Genomic DNA, 25,122 nt, shown 5'->3' with positions numbered 1-25,122 from the left:
AACTACCTAAAGAGGGGTTCAAAAGAGGATGGATATAGACTGTTGTCAGTGGTGGCAGATGACAAAACAAGGAGCAATGGTATTAAGTTGCAGCAAGGGAAGTTTAGGTTAGATATTAGGAAGAACTCTCTCACTAGGAGGGTGGTAAAACACTAGAACAGGGTACCCAGAGAGGTTGTCGATTCTCCATCCTTGGAGTTTCTCAAGACCCAGCTAGACAAAACTTTGTCTGGGATGATCTAGTTGGGAATGGTCCTACTTTGAGCAGGGGGGTGGACTAGGTGACCTCCCGAGGTCCCTTCCGACCCTAACTTTCTATGATTCTATGTAAACTGATTCTTCAGTTTCACTTACATGAGGGAAAAAAACGTAGCACATAAAAACAAATTAAATTATTGCTCAGTTTTACACAATAACATGCTGTACCACAAATATTTCTTAGTTCAGTTTATGGTTTCTAAGAGCTGGAATGCTTTCTTTATAGCTGCATTTCCTTCAGTAAATGTTCTGAATTTGCTACACATGCAGTATGCTTAGTATACAAAACTTTGACGCAGATCTCAGTTTACCCATGATTTATGTTAGGCATCAGCATGAAGAACGCCTTGAGATTTATTGCTTTGGAATATGACCCTAAGTCTGGAATTGTGGATTTGTTGCTGTTGCAATGAAAAGACAGTTTTCCTATGAAAAAGACAGACATACAGAGAACTTGGTCATGTCTAGTGTGATGCTGAAGTCCAAAGGTTCTTGGGTCTGAACTCCATGGTGTGAGTAATAAAGCAATCATTTAAAACAAGATGGAAACACCAGCCAATGGGTGGAAGATCATAAATGATGTTGCTAATCTAAGTAGTTCCACTGAAGTCATTGAAGCTACCCAGATAGATGCCAGCTAAGTGTCGGCCCTCTGGTGTATTTTGTGCAGAAATGTATGTACAAATTGTTTTCTCTGGTTGTAAATTGCATTCTTTGCTGAAAGAATGATGTAAGGCTTAAATTGTAAGCCTGCACAAATGCTCTACTGGGGTGTCATTCTTCAAGAACATTACCCAATTTTCCTGGAATCTTTATATATTCCAGAATATTTGGGGCACTTTTTCTAACAGATTAGAAGGTTAGATATAGTCACACTGTAAAGATATTTAAAGGGAACACAAGAAATATTCTGAACTGGGATAAATCCTGCTGGCACTACTTATGTGAATAGTTCCTAGGAAGTACTTCAACATAAGTTCTGCAAAATATCAAGATAAAAAAGGCCCGTTATTAACAAAGGCAAATTAATATCATCACTGGCACCAATAACAACAACAGCTAAATTGAATCCTGGTCCAGTTCAAATCTAATGCAAAACTCTCAAAACCACTAGTGACTCTGGTAGTGAAGATTCACATCCTAATCCCATAATTTATAACTGTTAAGTAATAAAGGACACTGAGACAGTGACAGATATGTGTGCACGCACATACACAGTGCTGAACCTTGCTCAAAAATACCTACACAGGTACTCTATGCATGCAACAACGTGTTCTCTTCTTTTCACTACAGATGAAATCTTATCTAATGTCTGCTTCCTATTCCAGGTCAGAACATAGGATTCAGTTTCAAAGGCTCTTACCTGTTCCAATGAACATAACGTCGTACTGGCCATCCTCTGCATCTACTCGGTCTACTACTATCTGTGTGAACTGGTAATCCACATCTGTTTTGATCATGATAGGGCGGTTATTGATAGGGAACACAGGGTTGTACATAGCTGGATGACTTCTTGCAAATGTGATAACTTCATCAGGAAGGTCTTTCGTAGAATCAAAGCCTCCAAATGTTTTACTGGGACACTGAGAATAAGAAGGAGAATAACTGAGGAATAAATGTACTATGAGTGCTGTTCTTTCACTTTCAGATACACATACTCCCCCTCTACCGCTAATATTAAAGCACAAACCAGGGTATATTCATTCAAAAATAGACACGGTATTAATATCGGGATCAAAAGACCTTTGGAAATTCCATTCCTGCTTTGGAATCAGCATAAGTTATGGCATAAATATTTTATGGTGCGTGTATGTAATCTTTTTTAATTATTATACTATGTGAATACTGTATTTAACATGAAGACAAAAAACTCATTTTGGAACACAGTATGAGGTGGTCAGGTGGCAGGCAGCTGCTGCGACTCCAGCTCCAGCCCTGACCAGGGGTTGGGACCAGAGCTACAGCTGCTACCTGCCCGCCCCACTATTTCTACCCTTGCAACATCAGGTCCCTGCCTTCTCTTCCTCCTTCTGTGCCCTCAACTGCAGCCTCTGACCTCCCTCTCCCCCACTGCTTACCTATGCTCTGGTGCCAGCAGTCTCTGCCCCCGTTCCAGCCCAGGGCATAGAGCACAACCTCAGCTTGGTCCTGCTGCAGTGGCAGTTTCAGCTACGTCCCAGAGCTGGGGCTGGAGTGGGGATGCAGCCTGCTGGTGCTGCAGCAAAGATAAGTGGTGGGGGTGAGGGATAGAGACTGTGGGTCCAAGAGAAGGAGGAGTGGGGAGCCTGAGACTGTGGGTGGTAGGGGGGGAAGCCACAAGGGGGGCTGGCAGTGGGAGGGGGGCTAGGGGAGGGGGACAGGCAGCAGGGGACAAGCTGCTTGATTCCCCAAGCCACCTACCCCCCACTGCCTACGCCAGCATCTGCTTCCCTGACACTGCTTTTCCCACCACAGCAGTTGAGGGGAAGAACAATTTTAAGATGACCTTCCAATAATTCAATTCTATACATGGAAAAGTATAATGAATTTATAAACTATCCATATAGAGAATCTAATTATTGAGAGGTCAGTGTAGATTCTGGGGCATCTTGGATTTGGTAAATATAGTAATTAATTTTCAGTACTTTATTAAATAATATTGTCTTTTCAAATAGCAATACAGGAGCAAATGGGTGCTAAAATCATTGCACAAAAGACCAAAGATAAAAGCACACAGTTATCTATACAATAAAGCCTTAGCCAGAACCCATTCACTTTGGATCAAGCTCTATGGAGCTGAGAGTGAAACTCCAACTCTTTCAGCTCCTGATTATCTGGACACAGCCACACAGACCTGATCATCCATAACCTGTTGTGCCAAATTATCATAAAAACTTCATAGCTTGGGGTGGTGAATATAGTGATGTGTGTGAATTCAGACTAGTTGCCTCTATCCCTACTTGTAGCGAGCAGTTTAACAGTTGAAAGGATACTACTTTCTATTTAGGACTAAGTTGTCTCTAGTCCTTACAGTTGCACTGGATGAGGTTTTCTCAAGTCATCTTGTTTTAGGCTAAGCAATCTTGCGTCTTGATTCCATACAAAGCACAGGAGTGGCAGAGGCTGTGCTCTCTGAGGAAACTGGGAAAAGGGAAGAAAGAATCGGGGAGGCAGTAGGCAAAGCTGTGACTTGGACACCCAGAAGCACTGCCCCAGCAACTCAAAATTGTATTGGGTCAGTAAACTTAACTACCAGGGACTAAATAGCTCATGCTCTCACCTAAATTCTTTTCTGCTCAGAATTTCAGAGTATTTTCATGAACATTAGAGATTTTGGCCTGCCTCTGGAAAGTGGAGAATTATTTTTAGCGCCATGTTACAGGTGAGAAAACAGACACAATGAAACTGGTAAACAGCTCATCCAAAGTCACATAGGAAAGCTGAGGACTTAAACTCTCCTGACAGCAAACCCTTGGACAGAAAATATCAAGTTCAAATGTAAAAAGTATGAGAGATTTTGTGGTGCTTGTGTTTACTGTATTTGATCCCAACATACAAATACCTACTAGGTGCTAAAATGATACCAAAATGCCCCGGGTTACTTGTCTTTTATTTACACCTGTAAAACATCCAGCACTTAAAGCAAAAACCTAGATGACAAAATGTAATTAAACAGGAATCCAAATCTTCCAGGAGGCTTAATAGAGAAATCAATTGTCTTTGCAATCACCTTGATCCAGAGTATTAATAATTCATCAGAAATGAAAAAAATCAATGCTGTCAAAAGAGGATGTGTTATATGGAACAGATGTATTGGGATGTATGGCTATATGAAGTATAGGATTTCACTTTTTTGTATGTTTTCAAGTAAGGAAATTCCCTTCCTAATCCAGCCTAACATACTAATAAAGACTTAATGATTAAACATAATTACCGGACTAATCAGCATAAGAACAAGTTCTTGTTCTTACCGTCTCTATATTCTAACCCTTCTTATTATTACAATTATATTCTTCTGCTTTAATATTGATCACTAGAAAGATACACCAACGATGCCCAGAAATCTTTGAAAACCTTTAGCAATGTGGAAATCAATTTGAAATTTGATGTTTAAAAATTCTATTGTTCATTTCCAGAATCTGCTTTAGATCCCAAGTAATATTCCAACTAGTGTGTATTACTGATTACTCAGATTAATTAGATATCAATGAATTAGAAAATGTATTTAAAGTGATTTTAATAGAAAAATGCTATACAAGTACTGAATATTGGTAATTGCATCTGGGCAAACACGGCAAAAAATCTAGGAATATTCATTCTAATTTTTAAATGAGTACATTTCAGCTGTGTTTTGACCTTTTTGTGTTTGCTTTCCATCCGTTTTCTAGCAAAGGAGCTTGTTAGCTACAGCATTGGCCAGGACAGTACATTTTAGGCAGAATGTTCATAAAAAGTCAGTTGTATCTCTATAATAATGAGCACTTGCAAGAAAAATCTGATTTTAGAGCTTAGACAGTGACATGGAGACTAGAGGATTAAAAAAAAAGCAAGAATCAATCCCTTAGCACTCTGTGGTCTAGCTGGCTCTGTGCTCTGGGTGCATACTAAAGGTGAGGTGGACAGGAAGGTACAGTATTTTTCTGTGTGCTTTTGCTGAAAATATTTGGAGAGAGTTCATAACAACAATACATCTAATGAAACGGCCTCATACCTCTTGAATCCATGTTAATGGCAACATACCCATTGAAGCAATGGCAAGGCTTCTTTTGACTTAGGTGGGACCAGGCTCAGGCACATAGTCAAGAAAAGTATGTCTGCATTTGCTTCGCTTTATGCAATGGAGTAGCTCTACTGATGTTCATGACACTACTGAAATACTTACATTAAGTTTATCTATGCGGTTTAGTGGAGTGAGGCCTGTGTCTAATCTCCCTGCAGCAAAAGGAAGCCTTGGCATCATTCTCAGTTTCCTGTCAGTGCTTTAATTTCAGCTGGTCAGTGCTTGTGTTCAGTTAAGAAAAGTAGGCTAGGACTCATCCCTGGCCAACCTGAAAGAGAGCCCAGTATAACAGGGTGGCAAATATCTTGTTTGCCATGGATTTCAGCTGGAGTTCTGCATGCTCCAGAATGACGAAGAAAGAATGGATGTAACCTAAGGTAAAGAAAACAACTGGGATTTTGAGTCTGATTTACTAACCGAAGACAGGCAAGTTCATAAGAGGAACTTTGTGGAACTTGAGAGCCCTCAACACAGTAGGATCAGTGCAGATACAGACCTATTTACAGGGAGTACTGAATACTCCATGAACTCATTCATTTTCCTTTGGTTTACTAGGGCTGGGCAAGCCACCAGATGCTCAAGGGCTTTGTTGGCACCTTACCTATGAAATTTCTCAAATACCTAAGCTGTGTTATTCTTCAGGGAAGGATAATGGTTTTGCTTATTGCCATCACTTGCACTGTTCCTGAATGGGGAAGCCACAAATCTAACACCTGAAAACCTCCAAGATCTTTCCTCTTCACCCTCAACAAATCTGCAAAAGCTGTTGAAAATAAATCAAATTTATCACAATTAAAACAGAAATCTCTGTTCAAGCATGAATCATTTCTCATTTTAAATCCAAATTCTGCCCTATTAATATGAGTTTTATTTCAGTGCCTACAAGTATAGGAATTATGTTTCATAACTGTTGATGAGGAAAAAATGCAATGAAATCTGAGTAGCTTTGTGTTCAGTAACATGTCTAAATGTAACTGTAGTTTTATAAAACTCTGACTCTTCAGATATGATCCACCCTGAGGAGAGAGCCTGTACAAAGCCTATTTAACACTTATGTCATACTTTTTTCTAGTGAAGAAAATGCTGCAGTGGTTATGCTCTCATCCTTGCACTTGGGGGATTGTTGTCCCGTTAGGCAACAAATTTCCCTTTGTGAGATCAGGTAAGTACTTAGCTTTTTTGTGTCTCAATTCCCCACTGGGGAGAAAAAAAAAGCACTTCCCTGCTTCACAGAGCTGTGATCAGGTAGCCTACAGAAGTATCAAACATACAGCACATAGGACAGATCCACCTCTTAGAGCCACATCAACTGGCCCCCCGTGCAGCCCTGGGGTCCTAGAGTAATCCACAAGCAGCATGCGAGGAGGGCCAGTGGCCTTGCAAGCTGCACGGGGCACCCGTTCCCGCTCATGTCCTAGAGTGGCAGAGCGGCCGCCATGAGCAGCACAGGCCCAGAGCAGAGTTTGACACCCCAGCCTATATGAAAGATTGGGAGGAGATCATATGTTAACGCTGTTGATGTTTGCACAATTGCTGAAGGCAGAGAGATATTTGGAAGGGATCATTAGGATTTTAGTGACATCTGGTAGCTCTGCTCAGTGCTCATCTTCACCACTCTTGCACAAGCAACATGGTGACAATGGATCAAATTTTCAGCACAATCCATCTGCACAGCTGTAGCTGACTTTATTTTGTCCTATTGCGATATATGTCTATGTGCATATGTGTGTACAAAATGAAAAAGAAGATCTCATGGTGAATAAATATATATATGTATATGTGTATATATTTGTACACATTACATACATACATATATATATGTGATAGTGTGAAAGAATTAATTAAATTGTAATTAATCAATCCATTGATTAATGCATGCATATTCATTCCAATTAAAACTGGTTTAATTAATCCTGGGACTAAACAGAATTTCAAAAGACAGGTTAATGAAAAAGAACTCATTAAAAAGCCTACCACGCTCAGATGGAGATGGCATGAGTTACATAAGGAATTAATCTGATTCTTTATAAGAATGGTGTTTCCATGGTTACCCAGTCAAGTACAAGGTACACCCCTTCCTCTTCCGCTTTACTGCCTAGGCAGCTAGAGATACAGAGGCTTCATAGCTCATCTCAGACGTATAGAACTTGGCATCATCTCGTGATTTAAATTTCAAAGGAAAGTACAAAAAAGTCTCTGACCAAGATCAAATCCCTCTAAAACTGCAGAGCTTGTGTTTTAACTCTGGGAAAGTTAGCAATCTCCTCAGCAATCGGTTCTATGGAAGGAGAAGAACTGCACAATTCAGTCAGTGGAGAAACATGCTTTTCTTTTTGTTAGGAAGTACTTTATGTTTGGCCAGTCATCTATGTTGCCTAACAATGGTATCACACATTTACTATGGAAGCCAGTTTTGAGACCAGACTTCAAAGACTAGTTTGTAGCCTGAAGAACAGAAAAGGACAGTATGTTATTTATAAGGTCCATAGGCTGCTATTGGTTTCTTCCCTGAACTATACTTCTTTGCTACTTTTAGAGGAAAATCCTTCTTGTAGCAATCCAGTTCAACCATATATGACTACCTTTAGACAACGAAAGATTTATAGATGCTAGAGTCGGAAGGGACCTCAACAGATCATTGAGACTGACCGCCCGCCTAGGCAGGAAAGAGTGCTGGGGTCAGATGACTCCAGCCAGATGCCTATCCAGCCTTCAAGATCCATTGAGATCCATTGAGCCAGAAGAACAAATAGGACAGAGCATAATTGTCTAGCCCAGTGATTCCAGCACACCCCATGGAGCTCTGCTCTCTGTTGCCAAGATAATTACTAGTTTTTAACCAATGTAAATGGAATGTAACGTAAAGGTATAAGCAGTATATTCTGGCAATATTCTGACTTTATGAAGCTTATGCTCTTGGCTTCCCAATGTCCCAGCTTTACCATAAGTGGTAAAGTTTGCCCTCATCTAGTCTGCCCTAGGCCTGGTGGTTAGTGAAAGATGTGAGTTTGGGTATCCAAATGCTGAAAAGGGCCTAGGACCCACGTCACTAACTCTTGGGGCAAAAACAGCAACTACTAGGCAATTGCGCAACAAAGTTTGGGGTGGGGAGTCATCTTTACCAGGGCCCATATTCACAGTGAAAGTCCCATGAGGGCTGTGCTTTTCACTGAACTGATTGCCACTGTCAGTATGAGTTAACTGACTATCCTCTGGGTTTTCTGGGTCCTGAGATAGCACAGGTGTCTAACATGTAGCCCTGAGTCAAACGCCTAATCTCCACGAAGGAACCGGAGTCTGGATATACCTCTATTTCTAATGCTTCTTACTGTCTGTTGCCTTGATACCATAGTGAATGATACATTAGAAAGAGACAGACAGGTAGAAACATGGTTTTAAAAAAATGCCTGTGGGAGTTGGTAATTATTCCAGTCACTCTTCCATCTACTGCAGAAATGGTTAGCTTAATGCACTAAATATAAATGCTGTTCGAGGAGGGAACAGCTGTATTATTCCTTAAGAGCCAGGCAGACACTCAACAAATCCCACACTTGCTTGGGACTTTGCTCAGTCAAACTTTTATGGAAATTGATACAAACAGTGTCTGAATAAAGTGTGCAAGTTAAACACACAGATACTGCAGCTGCATATTAGAAATAGAAGCAGTAAATTCTGAACCTGAAGTTACTGCCAGTTTTCTTCTTCATTAGCCTGCCTGTCTCTCTCTTTCAGTTTCTTCTGTAATACAAACACATATGCAGCGCATTTAACCATTTTTCACTATATTTCTCCTTTTACAGCATCTGATCACTGTGTAAACTTACAGTTCCTGGCCGTGGGTATGGCACTCGTCCTTGATAAGGAACCCACTGGTAGTTGGGGCCATCTCTGTGAGCATAGGGACCCAGAAACACCCTTCTCACATCAGTCATGCTGTACATACACACTGCCGACCCCTTGAAGATGTTACTAAAATGAGAGGGGGGGAAAAGAAAAATCAGTTTCTTCACATTATCTGTCAGTTTAATCACGGGGCAGCTGTGGGAGAAATGGCTTGTTGCTTTTTAATGTTTTACACGTATTGATTTTCAAAACTGACATGCTTTCTCAGAAATCCCCTACCCATTCCCTGGGAAAGTTCAGTTGAACTGATACAAATCTCTTAGATGTTTTCTAAACTGAATGGCTTGCTATTCTACAACTGTTTATATAGGGTCAAAAACTCCACTGGAGTGAAGTTCAGTATGGATAATCTTAGGGTAAGAAGTGTTTGGCATGAAAAAGAGGCTCTTTATTGGAGATGGTGTTTTCAGATTTTCAGCCCTGGTTTTATAAAAGAAGTACTTTAAAAGAGGAGGAAGGACAAAAAAAATCCCTTCTACAGCATCATTTCTAAAATGTAATCTACTGGTGCATATAAGAGAGGAAGAGATAACACACATGACTCATAATAGTGGCCTTCACGTGAAAGGCTCTGTAACCACTTCTTTGGTTTACAGAATGGTTTTCATATTCCTCCTGATTATTCCTTTTTTTTTTTTTAACTCATTTGGACGATGTACACTGCAATTGCAAGGCTGTGTAACCTGCTTTGGACAATGTACACTGCAATTGCAAGGCTTTTTCCAGGTTTGTTACAAGGACAGTAAATGCCATGTGAACCTTGATAACTCTTCTGTCTCATGTGTTCATCAGAAAGTGATATCACAATGAAAATAATGTGCCAGCTTTCCTGGCCATTGGTAACCATTCTCACGGAGGCATATTCAGCAATCTTTCCTCAGGCAACAGTGCTAGTGTAAGCACACTGAAATAAGTTAGTTGCACCAAGGATGTAGATGATCAAGGTAGGGGATGTTTGGAAATTATTACATTTTCCAAATGTCAACATTTGTTGCTGTTTTTAGCTTCTTATTGAATGGTCATTTACAATTCAAATAACAATTCTAAATTATTCTGAATTTTGGTGACCATTTTCCCCCTTTTTCCTCCCCAGAACTGGGGAGAAGGGTGGGGGCAAGGAGTTTGTATTATTTTACTAGGTCTACTCAGGAAGGACTTCAGCACTTTACCTTGATATTTAAAGACAGTGCTATAACAGAAGTAGGCTGAGAAGCTGACACATTCTTTCCAACTGTGTGGCCACTTGCTTTAGGGCGATGATGTACATTGCTCATAAGAAAAGAAACTTAATTCATTACCTCTTACTTCCACTGACTCCTAGCAGTTCAAAGGTTAAGAAAATGCTGTGCTTCTTAAGAACATTTTAACAAAGAGAGCTCTTTAAAGCTACCAGCCACACAGGTTCCCATACAAGTAAAATGATACATTCTGTACCTGGAAGTTGTAAACACTCCGTAGACTATTGGATTTTTAGGGTCCTTTGAGTTCATTAGAAACACATCCTCTGTAATAAAAACAAAAAAAAAGAAAAACAGTAAAAACATGGCCATTTCAGTAGTGCAGCTACTAGATAATGGCTCTGTGATCAGAAGGATTTTGACTACTTACGGAGTTCATCAAAATGAGTATCAATGCCATTCGGCCCTGGCACAGAACAAATAAGGCGTGCTTTAAGGAAAGTTGTCCATTTATTAACAAGGCTTCTGTGTCCACCAAAGTCATTCTAATAGAGGAAATATTCTGCATTAGCTTTTGGAAATACCCCTGTTTTAAAAGTCAGTTGAATATTTTTTTTGGGGGGGGGAAGACTAATGAGTAAGAATGTGTTTACTTAAATATCACATAATCAACTGTTTTATGCACCGTAAAGACTCTTGTTTTATCAACACATAGATGCTTCAATTTACCATGGTGAATGCATTTGATATCATTACGTATTTGATACCATTTGCAAAAATGATTCCTAAAACACCCTAACTTGAAAAGAGAGAGAGAGAAATCTGGACAGACTAATATTAGCCTGTTTTGATTTGGAGCTTTTGTTCTTCAGGTTTCATACAAGATTTCACCCTACCCAACATTAATAAAGGTTAAACAGTTAATTATTCTTTACTGAAAATAAGCAAAGCAGACCCATATGTTTCAGTAGATCAAAGTAGTAGAGCTGGCAGGGTGGTGGCATAATTGCAGGGATGGGAAAGGCAGCAGACTAAAGACCCTGTGAAGGTGAGTGTATAATTTTTCAAACTCCAGTTTCTTGATTTTAAGAGATAATGACTTTGAACCAAAGATTAATGTGAAACTCTATCTTAAACACTGTGTTTACCAAGACTACCAATTTTCATGGGTATCACTTAATTCGTAAAAATCTTTTAAAAGGCTCCAAATAAAAAAAAAAAAAGAATTTGCCAGTAGGGATGAATGAACCCATTTGCAATCATTAAGAGCTTGGTGAATTCTTGCCCATTTCTTGAATTTAGCCTAAACAATTATTTGACTCTATCTTTAAGGCTAAGTGCAGACATTCAGGGAGGTAAGGGGGAGGTTGGATCAAGTAAAAAATGGTCACCTGATCCAACTTATTTCGTCCAGATGTAGACATTATACTGAGACCCGGTCTCAGTGATCGGAAATCAATCTATACCCATAACTTTACAGAAGTTCTGCACAAATAGACTGGTCTAATAATAAGACAGTACCAAGTCTAAAATAGACCTTGACTGATGGATACTCAAACATAATCTAAGTTAGGTTGCACTTTTCCTACCTGCCTTCCTGGCAACCGGCTGTTTTCGGCCCCCTTGGCCCCTTCTCTCCCGCCAGCAAACCAGCTTCACACTGAACTACCCATCCTGCAAGTCACTATGGGTGCTTTTATCGGTGTTCACTGCTGCCAGTAGCCAAGGAAGTAAGTATGAGTGAAGAGAAGGGATGAGGAGGGTAGGTTTGCCAGGAGAGGGTGTTGGGGTGGGTTGCTAAAAACAGCCCCTAGTCCTCTCTCCAATGTGCCCTGTGAACCCTGTAACCCCCCTGATCTCACTAAACCCTAGGACCCCAGCAGCCCCCCACAGATGCTGCATGCCTCCCCGCCCTTCCGATTCTCCCAGTCTGTCCTATGGATGCTGCCTATGCCCCTATCACTCCCATGGATCCTGCTTGCCCCCTCCTCATCCTCTCGTAGACAACCCCCAATCCTGCCCCGCTCCCCACAAGCCTACTTCCCTGCCTCCCAACCTCAATTCCCCAGCCCCGCTCACTGGAACTTATCTTAGATTGGGTGCCCATTTTTAATGTGATCTAACCACCACCTAACACCGCCCCCCCTCCCCAAATGTCTGCACTTAGCCTAAGGGGTTTATCTTATATGGGAACTGAAATGTATCAAAATACATAAGAAAATTTGTAAAGCTCTAGCCTAGCTGGAAGCAGGAAGTGCCGTATTTCTTGCAGATACCTTTTTAGAAGTCAGGCAGTTCTGATAATTTTGGTACAAGGCATCATAAGCTTGTGCTGCCTCTCCAAACAGACCAGAATTGAACCTTAACCTCTACTTGTCTCCTATGTTTATGTGAAACTATGAAAGACCTCAGCTTCACTACACTGCCAGTGCTAATACAGAATAATTTACAGGAAAGAAAACGAGTTAGTTATACCACTCTCACAACTTAAAATAAGGTTATTCAATCTCACTCAATTTGTCATTATTTTACCTTACAGATCTGCCCAATTCTGGCATGGGTGGCTTTTCCAGAGTGCTCCCCATCAATTGCATTTTCCCGGAAAAAGAAATAGATTTTGTCATCTTCTGGGTTGTCACTCTCAGGTATTAAGTGGACACTAATAAACCTGGGATCTGAAAAGAAAATGCCAGTGTACATGTCAGTACACAGCGAGTTAAATCTTTTGTCTTATTTATATGATTAGAAATCCATCATCAGTCTTATGTCCCATGAACCATTTTTTACATCAATTAAGCAACTAGAAATGTATTGTATTTTTGGACAGCCCCTCTCAGTAATACATGAGCGTTATTTACCTTCATCTCATATCTTGTAACTCTACTTTAGGAAGCAAATGCAAATGCTATAAAAGAGAAAAAAATCAAGAGGAAGAAAGAAAGAATTGGAAAAAAACAAGATGCCAAGCCTCAAGCATTAATCTTTGATGCTCCTGCCCACCTCCATTTCCTCCTCCTCCTGCCCTCACCCCCACAATCATAAGTGAACCCACTTGCTTGGATAGGGCCTACACCATATACACTCACTTGCAGCTTATACCTCCAGTAAATAGCAATGCTGGATATGGGTAATTCAGAGCATATGAGGCAAAGTAATACACATGATAAAAGAAGTAAAAAACCACAAAGCAACTGGGAAATAGGGTTAGATCCTGCAAATAAATATAAGCTGTGGATGATCTGGCCTTCTATTGCATTTTAACTCAATTTTTCGCCATTTTCAGGACAAAAGAGGCATATCAAACAGTATTACCACCCTGCTATTCTCCTTAAAGTATTTTACATCCTGCTGAGATAACTAACTTTGAACTACAGTTAACTACTCACAGTCCTATTCTGATATGAAATTACAAGCTGTTTGGGGTATCAGTTATAACAGTGTATTTTTAAGGTACTAAGTATTATTATGTATTATGTATATTAGTATATAATCATAGTCATAATAAGTATGTATACACAGTGCATGGCAGTGCTGTGTAGCGATACCTCAATTAGTTCCCGCACTGTAGTGCACTCTCACTGTGCCTGAAGAAGCACGCCTATGCCTGAAATCTTGCAGAGAACAATTTTTTCCAACTATTCAGTTGGTTTTATAAAAGATATCACATTAATAACCTTGTCTTGTTACCTGAATTAATTTTGATATTGAATAACATTATCTGGGTTAAGCAGCCCTACTGCCTGAGGCACAGCACTACAATAATACAGTTGCACTGCTTTGCAGTCTGAACTACTAACTTTGCATGCTATGGAGACACAGCAGACCTAGCATGGATATCTCTGCATCACCTGGTATAGACAAGCTTGCTGATTCACCCTGGTCTGAGTAGTAAGTCTGTGGTTTTATCAAAGATGTTTCTAAGCGCAAGGATCGATGAAATATTATACAGTAATTATGTGTATGAATATATTGATGCATCTATATTTATGTATGCACACACAGGCAGGGGTGAACACATACAAACCAAGTACATGGGCTATGGTGATAGCCATGTGATAAACTGTAGAACCAGGCATTTTGGACCATTTTATCTGCACTTGACTGATGAATGCAGCCCTTCCAGGACTAATTCTAACATTGCAGATCACTGAGGAACTTTAAACAGGTGCAATATATTTAAACAAACACATACACTACAAATGTGCTACTCTTCCCTTTTTCTCCCACTCCCCAAATTACATTGGCCCAAGATCCAATATGGGTATTATTTGGTCCCACACCAGTAACATATTTAAGATCAAATATCCTATTTATGATCCACAAGGGCTTCAAATAGCAACTTTATAGCATTAAGAATCAAGGGGAAACCATTTCTAAGAGTCAGATGATTTGTTCTTACAGATTTGGCTGGCCATGAAATATTAAATTCCAGAATACATCAGTGTCTTATCATGCATCAAAAAACTAGCTTTGCACTGGATTGTGCCACCCCCATGAGTAGTCCAGCTGAAGTCAGTGGTGCTGCTCATGTGAAAAGGGGTTACCTAAGGTGCTCCTTTCTAAATATTTATGAATTTCTAAATGCATTATAATTGTCTCTCTTTCTCCCTAGGGAGTCTGGCTTTACAGTAGGAAAACTTGACACAGAATAAATAATTTAAAAAGAAAAATATTTCTGTAGCACAACTGTGCCCCATGTGTGGCTGTGATGCCCCCCTGATGGCCATACGGTTCTTGCCCTAGTCTGTCTCTAAGGTACCCTCCTTTTCCTTTCACCTGCTACACTCTGATATTCTAAAGAGATGTAGAAAGGGAGACTGCTCATAGGTCTTAGAGCAAGCCTTGAACTATCTTCCTGCAAGCAGGTCCCACTCTTTTAGACCCACTGCCCCCAAGCAATCCTTCCTGGCCCATATGTGCCCCAGGGTACCCACTGCCTTATGGGCTATTCACTGCCACCCACCTTCCCTACAGCTGTGCCCATGCCTGGCAGGTGTTGCCAACCGTTTTCATAGTTTCTAGGGCGGGAAGGGACCTGAGCAGATCATCGAGTCCGACCCCCTGCCATGGCAGGAAAGAGTACTGGGGTCAAATGTCACCAGCAAGATGTTCATCTAACCTCCTCTTAAACACCCCCAGGGTAGGAGCCAGCACCACTTCTCTTGGAAGCTGGTTCCAGACCCTAGTCGCCCTGACTGTGAAGTAGCGCCTCCTGATATCTAACCTAAATCTACCCTCTGCCAGCTTGTGACCGTTATTCCTGGTCAGTCCTGGCGGTGCTCCGGGAACAGTGACTCCCCCAATGCCTGCTGATCCCCCCTGATCCCCCCTGACTAGTTTATAACAGGCCACAAGATCCCCCCTCAGCCTTCTCTTGTGGAGGCTGAACAGGTTCAGGTCCCATAGCCTCTCCTCATAGGGCCTGCCCTGCTGTCCCCTGATCATGTGAGTGGCCCTCCTCTGGACCCTCTCCATGCTGTCCACATCCCTCTTGAAGTGCGGTGCCCAGAACTGGACGCAGTACTCCAACTGCGGCCTGACCAGTGCTGCACACAGGGGCAGGATCACCTCCTTGGACCTGCTCGAGATGCATCTGTGGATGCATGACAAGGTACGGTTGGCCTTCCTAACTGCCTCCACACTGCCGGCCCATGTTCATCTTGGAGTCAATTATGACTTCAAGATCCTTTTCTGCCTCTGTGCTGACAAGAGGGGAGTTCCCCAACCTGTAGGTATGGTGCCGGTTGTGCCTCCCCAGGTGCATCATTTTGCACTTGTCGGTGTTGAATCCCATCCTATTCTCGTCCGCCCACCCCTGTAACCTGTCTAGGTCTGATTGTAGCCTGTTGCTTCCTTCTAGTGTGCCCACATCCCCCCACATCTTAGTGTTATCAGCAAATTTGAACAGGGTGCTTTTTACCCCCTCATCCAAATCGCTGATGAAAATGGTGAACAGTGCGGGCCCGAGGACCAACCCCTGAGGAACCCCACTGCCCACATCCTTCCAGGTCGAGAAGAACCCATCCACTCCCACCCTCTGGGTGTGGCCCTCTGGCCAGTTGGCGACCCAATTGACTGTGTGGGTATCTACACCACAGCCCCCCAGTTTGTTAATGAGAACGGGGCAAGAGACAGTGTCAAAAGCCTTCCGGAAGTCCAGGAAGACTATATCCACTGCTACCCCTGCATCTAATGATCCGGTGATCTGATCATAAAAGGCCACCAGGTTGGTCTGACAGGACCTGCCCCTGATGAACCCTAAGCATGCAGTCCCGTGCTGGCCCCTCCTGGATGTGTGCCAGAATAATTTTCTCGAACAGCTTGCCTAGGATCGAGGTAAGACTAACTGGCCTATAGTTTCCCGGGTCCTCCTTCCTCCCTTTTTTGAAGATGGGAACCATGTTGGCCCTCTTCCAGTCCTCTGGCACCACTCCTGAGCACCACGAATACTCGTAAAGCCGTGCCAGGGGACTTGCAATGACCTCGGCCAGTTCCTTTAGAACTCGAGGGTGGAGATCATCCAGACCGGCTGACTTAAATACGTCCAGCTGCTCCAGAAGCTCCCTAACTAAATCCTCGCTAACCCGTGGCCCAGGTGTGCCTCCCCCAGGGCCCAAGGGGGGCCCAGCAGGGAGGTGGCTGTTCTGGTCCTGACTTAGGAAGATGGAGGTGAAGAAATCATTAAACATGTTAGCTTTGCCATCTGGTGTGACGACCAAATTTCCCAACGCGTCCTGCAAGGGCCCCACATTACCCAGGACCTTCTTTTTACCCCCTATGTATTTAAAAAAGGACTTCTTATTGATGAGCTTCAGTCTCATTTCATGCTTCATCTCTCTGCCCTTCTCAGTCTCCACCTCTCTTGGGCTGCTGGGCCCCAGGCCCTAGTCTCTGCCCCTCTTGGGCTGCACTCCTGCTTGCGCACTGCCCCAGGCAGGCTCAAGCTTCTTGTGTCTTTCTGGGACCTACTGTCCTCCTCCTGTAGTCCCACTCAGTCTACTGATCTCTGCCTTTCCTAGATTGTGGGTTGTGGGCTTAGTAAAGCACCCCGCCACCATTTTGAAGCATGGGGATGCTAAATACATGAGGCACTGAGGCTGCTGGAGCATGCAAGCTAGCATGCTAACTAGCATGGCTCCTGCAAACTCCGCTGAGTCTGCTCTGACACGCTATAATTACAGTGGGCTGGAGCAGACATCTTGCACATCTACAGGCACCCTTAGGAAGTCAACAGAAAAAGCTTGGTTAGGATAATGTAAAAGTATATCTAGTCAGTCAGAATTGGAAATTAAATGATAATGTAGATCAACTGATAATGATCTGCAGGCTACTATGGATTATTATGACTGATTCAAATCTTCATATATAATTACTGGTTTTATATAACTAAAGATATGCCTACAACTACTAAGATGTGTATAGACCTTTTATTATTGTGAACAGTCATCAAAACCCTATGTGCCATGTTCTTTCCCAGAAAGCAATATTTTCATTGGCTATAAAGAGCAAACAAAAGTTTTTAGTAAAAAGGATTTAAGATGTACTTTTTGTTTAAATGGTTTTACATGGATTCCCTGTTTCCAAGACTCAAACAATCAATGTAGAGAAGTGTTTAAACAATAGCATCCATCAAAAGAACACGTCTGAAGCACGTTTAAGCATGATCAAAGGGGCAATGAAACCATGCTATAAACATGAACATCACTAATGACAATGAGAAACATTCCTCTGATGTGTTAGTCAATGCAAATATGCTAAATACAGAAATTTTCATTTAAAAGTATCAAGACAAATCATTGAAGATGCACAGAACCTTTTGGCAATTTCCTTTTCTCAGTTCTTTTGAGACTGGGCTCCCCAACTGACACCTTTTGCAAGCTTCACTTTTTGCATAACCCTTTGAGATTATCAGTTTTTTTAGAAATGTCATTGCCAGTCTCCCATTAAATTGTCTTTCATGAAGTAGCTGTCACTTTATGAGAAAGACACCTTGGTCCAGCTGCCTTTATGATTTATATTCTATTGTTTGCTTAGTTAAGTAATGGAAACATGTTTTGCCTGTCTCGGCACTTCAGGTTCAGATAAAGCTAAGGGACAAAAAAATCAATCTGCATTTTCTCTTTCACAAGCATAATTTCTATACGAATAACAAAACTAGAGCAGCAAAAACTATAAAAGATAGCAAGATTGGATTCTGACTGAACCATATTAACATGTTAATGATGACATATAAAGTAGAAGGCACAGAAATTGCTTCAGTTGTCAAGACTCACTAACTAATTCAAGGAAATAGAAGTTAGGGTCATCCTTTCAGAGAAGCAAAAGGGCAGTGCGCACTGATTTTCTGTAAAGAGGTTGAATTGGATGCCCTTTTTACAGTATATTTATGGCCATAATGACAAATTGCCTCAGATCACAGCTAAAAGACTTAAACTACAGGGAAATCTTATGCTCCGTAAAGTTGCAGTTACTATAATTTAATGAAAATTACTGGAGGGTGACTGGAACTTCAGTCAGAGGTAACCAGACTGGGAATCTTAAGTTAAAAATTTAGCAACAACAAAAATAGACAGCTATTCAGGTTTCAATACACGCAGTGCCTGTCCGCAGGGGCATGGCACATACCAGAAAGCAGGAACTGTCCTCAGAAAATCTGAATTGGAAATCATAGCCAGCTCTACTGTTTACAGAGACTGATAGCCCCTGTCACCAGTGTGTGCAGCAAAGCTGTAAGTCCTTGCTGCTTTTGCTAAGGTGACTGGAGGACAACATTTTTAATACTTGATTACAAGAGAAGTAACTTGTCTTATGCTCTTATGACCGTACTTTACAAACCTGCCAAGCACTGAATGGTGTGCTTCTAGGTCTCTTAGCCCAACACGGCTACAACCAACAACCTTTAACTACTTAAAGGTATTAATTTAATTAATACAATCTCACATTTTAATTAATTCTTTTTCAAACATTTCCTTTGCTAATAAGTCAAGCAGACATTTTAGGTGGTGGCCTTTACTCTCACTTACAGTTAAACCCATTTACATCTCTCTGATAGCATAAATGACTAAAAGAGATGGTGACAGTGGCTCCTGAAGAATATCTACTGCTAGGGTACTGTAAATTATGCATATTTGCAGCTTCTCTCTAGGTCTTGTGCAAATATGCTAAGCAAGGATTTTCAGTTTTTGACCATTAATATCACACATGGGCCATTTTTACTGTGAGAAACTTTAGAATAAAACAAAACCAAACAAACTCTGCTAATCAAGCTTGGAGGCATATATAGCTTGGGCAGGCACAAATACTGGGCACCTATTTCTGGTCGTTAACTTAGCTGTGATACACAGCATAAACGCAACACTGACAAAGACAGTCTTAATGAGATAATAGATAACTGAATTAAAGGATGCCCTTGAAGAATAAAACGGTTTCCTTCGAAAAGGGTCTGGGAAAGCTTGGGGTGGGAAACACCTGAGCTAGGGAGAAGCAGTTCAACTGAGAGAAGATTAGTATGGAGCTCTCTTTCATGTTCACCAAAAGGACAAGGTCCAAAGAGGTAACTTAATAGGAATAGGGAGCTAGAGGAGGCAGCAAAACCTTAAATAGCAACTTGAACAGGAACCTAAAGAACATGAAACCATTCACAGGCTGGGCTGTGTTTAGTGTAGCCTAAATAGGAAAAAGGATGTTTCCCCCATTACCAGGGACAGTTTTTTGTGATCCCTTTGTTCCTATGGGCGTGTTGCTTATTGGCCTCTCCTAGCACTATTCCCCCCTCCTCTCTCTCCTCTCCCTGCCTTCCCTGTCTTTTGTATTCAGCCTTTCTATGTTATACACTGCTCTGCGCATGTCCTTTCACAGTATCTGGTAAAGTGTGCTTAGCCTGATAAAAGCATATGCTACGTATTTCTATGAAACTACTCTACCTTCCGCCTGAGCTGGAGGAGTTCAGGGAAGGATTCAAGCTGTGAACAGGCAGATGTTTAGCTAAGTTTTGCTTGTTTGGGTTTTTCATTCAGACTGTTGGGGGTTTGAGGAAAAAGCCCTGAGTTGTGTTATTCTGGGAAGAATAGGAACCCAAGAGGAAAAGGAGATATGATATTTGGGACCAATATTAAGCAGGAAATTATTTCATTTGGAAATTCAAGCACATTCATAACTTGTTAAGGATTGGACTACCAAGCTGCTTGGAAAGCTGAGTGATGAAGGAGATAAACTACTACAATCCCCGTAGAAGCAGTCACAAGGGGATGAAAAAGTTTGTCACGACACACCCTATCATAAGGGCAGATGGCACACTAGACTAATTCTACTGCACATTAACACAGCAGCCAATGCCCGACTAATGAGCTTTTGCTCAGTAAAATTAGTTTATTATTCAAAAAATTGTGTGTCGGTGCAAATTGGCCAGTTGAGGCCTTGGCTCCACCACGATCTGCTGGCTGGGAAATTGGCTCCATGGTCGGACCCAGAGGGTTGTAATTGATGGCAGTCACTCATCGTGGTGCCCTGTGACCAGTGGGGTCCCTCAAGGCTCTGTCCTGGGACCCATACTTTTCAACATCTTCATTAACGATGTGGACATTGGAGTCAGGAGTGGACTGGCCAAGTTCGCCGATGGCACCAAACTTTGGGGCAAAGCATCCACGCCAGAAGATAGGCGGGTGATCCAGGCTGACCTGGACAAGCTCAGCAAATGGGCAGACGAGAACCTCATGGTGTTTAACACCGAAAAATGCAAGGTTCTCCATCTTGGGAGGAAAAACCTGCAGCATCCTTGCAGGCTCGGCAGTGCTACGTTGGATAGCACTACAGAAGAAAGAGACTTGGGGGTCATCATTGACCACAAGATGAACATGAGCCTCCAATGCGATGCTGCGGCTAATAAAGCGACCAAAACGCTGGCTTGCATCCATAGATGCTTCTCGAGCAAATCCCGGGACGTCATTCTCCCCTTGTACTCGGCCTTGGTGAGGCCGCAGCTGGAGTACTGCGTCCAGTTTTGGGCTCCACAATTCAAAAAGGATGTGGAGAAGCTTGAGAGAGTCCAGAGGAGAGCCACGCGCATGATCAGAGGGCAGGAAAACAGATCTTACGATGACAGGCTGAGAGCCATGGGACTCTTTAGCCTGGAAAAGCGCAGGCTCAGGGGTGATCTGATGGCCACCTATAAGTTTATCGGGGTGACCACCAGGATCTGGGGAAACGTCTGTTCACCAGAGCGCCCCAAGGGATGACGAGGTCGAACGGTCACAAACTCCTGCAAGACCGTTTCAGGCTGGACATAAGGAAGAATTTCTTTACTGTCCGAGCCCCCAAGGTCTGGAACAGCCTGCCAGCGGAGGTGGTTCAAGCACCTACATTGAACACCTTGAAGAGTAAATTGGACGCTTATCTTGCTGGGATCCTATGACCCCAGCTGACTTCCTGCCCATTGGGCCGGGGGCTGGACTCGATGATCTCTCGAGGTCCCTTCCAGCCCTGATGTCTATGAAATCTATGAAATCTATGAAATGCGCAGTAGCGCTGATGGCAGTGCATTGAGTTAGTGCTTGAATTTACAGGTATGAAACTGAATGTGCCAGAATTACGGCGCAGTAACGAACATGTAGACCATGGAGTAGCATTGCCAGGTACTAACTGTGTGGAAACAGTACTGGGCAGTAGCATCGAAAAAAACCTGTGAGGTGACACTTATGCAAGTACTAAACGACTGCAGTAACAACTGCGCAGTCCACCACTTGTATAGACACGGCCACTGATGCACATATTACTCATGAATAAAATTTTCTGAGTAGCTCAGCATCCTACCTGTCTACTGCAAGTTACACAATTGCATCTGCCTGAGGGATCTAGTTTGGTTTTTTTGTTATAAGTCTATTACAGAGAAAATACAGGGTTGTTTTTTTTTTTTCTCATTATGGTTATTTAAACCTCAATCCCAAATGAACCTATACAGGATTTTGAAGGCTCCAGCCTTACAGACAGAACCCACTGGTTTAAGTTTTCATGCTCATGCAAACAGAAACCTTAAAGGGGATTGTCGTGGTTTGGCAGAGAGACGGCTGAACATTTCCACAGATTAAAGACAAATAGTGTCATTTTTATTTTAATAACAGCATTCACCAAAGAAAAGAAACGGAAAAAATGTGGGTTTCAGTGCAGACAATGGAAAACTATGAAGCCTTGTTCTTATTTGTTCAAACTGGTTCACCTAGATCTAAGGCAGTGCAGGAGCGAAGGGTATTCAATGTAATTATTTGTAGGCCATGGATGGCAGATGCAATTGCTTTGAGGGAACCTGATTAGGACCCTGATGTACCAGCTTTAGAAACACAGGAAAGCTGCTTTACCTGGTAGACGTGATCATATAGTCTCTCTATTGATCATCTACCATGGGACAAAATAATTAATGAAAAGCCACGAGCAAGTTGTATGATAGCCCAGGGACCATGTGGTAAGAAAACCTGCCTCTTCTCAGGCTTCCCTGCAGGCCTTGTAGGGGAACGGTGGATCTGATTCGCATCAATACTAAATTCTGTTTTTACAACCCCTGGCAGCATTGAATGCTCTCAAAGAGAGAACATGAATGTATTTAAAGGTGATTTTAGGGACACTTTACACTACCAGAATAGTGCCCATGAGCCTTAGGTATGTGAGACGCTGGCCCAGGTGTTCAGACACTACCACTAGAGTGAAGCCTTTTTTCATCCTCCCTTGGATAAGAGGCACTTGAGCTGAACATTTCTTGCAAGTCATATTTTAGTTCACATATAGAGAAAAAAAAGTTGATCTGTGATATAATTATCAGTTTTGGAGGCCTTTTTTCTTTAAGAGATAACAATAGTTTTGATTCTCCATAATGACTAATTATATGGTAAAGAAAAGTGAATACAAAAGTTCAGTCAAATTATAGCATAATTCTCAAAGTAAATTAGATTTCTCACAAAACAGTGCTTATGATCTACCCAGCCTATTTAATTTGAAAGAGGTGATTATTATCTCCTTACAGAACAGCAACCAAAATTTAGATGAGATGTTATTAACACCTCTTTCCTGTAGCTGCTTGCATTTGGAAGTGTTGTATTTCTATCAACACTGTGTTAATTTTAAGGTGAGATGGTTTCTCCTGAAAAACAACAGCTGGACAACTCAGAGGGCTCATGTCCTCCATAGAAAAGGTAGCACATAAGCAGTTTGAGCACAAGCCTCCGATGATGGGCAATTTCATTCCAGACCTTCCAATCCCTTACGAGACTGGTAGCAATAGTGCCAGCGATGAGCATCGTTTGTAATCTATCAATCATCTGTCAAGATTTTCATGATGTTGACACCTGTCAGCTAAAACACTGAGCAGCCTGTATCTGGCTATTACTTAATAGCGAAGCGGCATTTTTAGATCTTCAGAGCGCTGTATAAGCAACAAATAATTCACTTTCACAACACCTTGTTAAGCATTGAAGAAATATTATCTTGTTGCTCTAAATGCAGAAACCAAAGCACAGAGCCATCAAAGATAAAAGTGGATTCTGATACTGGGTGACATGCTATTTGGTGTCCCCAAACTGAGACACATTATTGGGCCTGACGTAAGTGCTGGTCACTGAGAGCTGAAGCTGAACTCAGTGGAGATGCCTGGCACCTGCAGAATTCAGGTCCATGTGGGGCAAATTGGATCTTCAAAAACTCAGGCATCCAAAAAAGAGAAGGTGGAAGGGAGAGATCCAGGGTCGGTAGCCTCTGATCCTGGAGAAAAGTAATCAAACTTTATGATTTAAGAAGAGAAAGGAACCCTATATCAAATTCCAGTAACAGATAAAGTTGGTCTCATCAGTATGCTTTGTTTGGTGAAAGTAAATTCCCCAAATTTTCAAGAGAAAAGTGCTACTGGTCAGCTGCCAAGAAGCTGTGATCAGAACAGCAGCTTCCACATATCTCATGAAATGCAGACATTTAAAAATCCCCACCCAATTTCACAAGGTATATTGTACTCCTTACTGCATTCCTCACTCATTTTCAGACACCTGCATGTAGCTTTCCTGCATAAAGGACAACATGAAATTCAAGCCTCTGGGGTCTTAACTCATTTGTTTGCTATATAAGTAAAATAATATTTACTGAGTGTGCATTATAAGGGTGTTGATATTCATTAATGTTAGTGGCACGGATAAAAGATGCTATGATGGTATGGAAAAAAAATCATCAAGCCTATCAGCTCGTTTCTTAGGAGCTACTGGCCACTCATGAGACAACTGTCATGAGCCTTGGCCAGTATCAATGTAATGATCCAGCAGACAATTCCATAACTATTCCTTGATCTTTCCAACCTGTCCTGCAATTTAATTTCCTTCAAGTCCTTTGGATATAGCCACAAGGCGGAGATCACTTTGTCAGGCTATGAGAAATGATTGTTATTATAATTAACTTTTATGGTGCATGTGAATGATTTGACACAAAATCCATTAAAACAAGATTAATAAATGATCATGGTAAAGATTGAAATAAGTACCAAGTGAATGACTGTTTCTAACTATTCTGTCAATTGAGTGAAATAACATAAAATCCAGCAAGGCATTTAAACAACAGTTGGTAAGCAGAAAGAAATATCCTCATTATTACTTTCAGTATTCAGTGTTATAACATCAATTATGACAACCTCATTTTGGTAGACATTTAGACATAATATGTGCTTCCAATTTAGTCTATCATAGTCAACCTGAAGAATTACCAGGATGTCTAACTAATCTGAAATATTTCCATAGGTTTATTATTGTTGTGATATATTAACACTGTTCTTATAAAAATGGGCAAATGCTAATTGGCATAAAATGAAATTTGAACCGAATCATTAAGAGATAGATAAGACCTACCACATTATCTAGTCCATCTCTCTGTCAACAGAAGATTGTTACAATCAATTGTATTTTAAAGGTCAAATTAATCTCATTATCTTAATGCAAAATTTCAATTTTATACCTGCTCAAAGTGCCAGAAGTTTTTAGGTCCTAATACTATCACTTCTGATTG

General features: G+C 41.5%; 1 protein-coding gene across 12 annotated transcripts in view; it reads right to left on the bottom strand.

Moving 5' to 3' along the window:
* SEMA3A (semaphorin 3A) overlaps positions 1-25,122 on the bottom strand; it is a 468,302-nt gene that overhangs the window by 30,491 nt on the left and 412,689 nt on the right. For all 12 annotated transcript variants that reach the window (XM_090041876.1, XM_090041883.1, XM_090041875.1 and 9 more), the window contains 5 exons: positions 12,631-12,773; positions 10,529-10,643; positions 10,355-10,424; positions 8,842-8,986; positions 1,622-1,841 (listed from right to left, as the gene is read on the bottom strand). In XM_090041876.1, the coding sequence (XP_089898002.1) occupies positions 1,622-1,841; positions 8,842-8,986; positions 10,355-10,424; positions 10,529-10,643; positions 12,631-12,773 (693 nt within the window). The remainder of the gene's footprint in view (positions 1-1,621; positions 1,842-8,841; positions 8,987-10,354; positions 10,425-10,528; positions 10,644-12,630; positions 12,774-25,122) is intronic.

Source organism: Crocodylus siamensis, chromosome 4, assembly GCF_052110815.1.
Source record: "Crocodylus siamensis isolate JL-2025a chromosome 4, ASM5211081v1, whole genome shotgun sequence".
In the NCBI taxonomy this organism is placed as follows: Eukaryota; Metazoa; Chordata; order Crocodylia; family Crocodylidae; genus Crocodylus; species Crocodylus siamensis.
The sequence above is the reverse complement of the archived record's forward strand: the minus strand, read 5'-3'. Positions and strand labels throughout refer to the sequence as shown.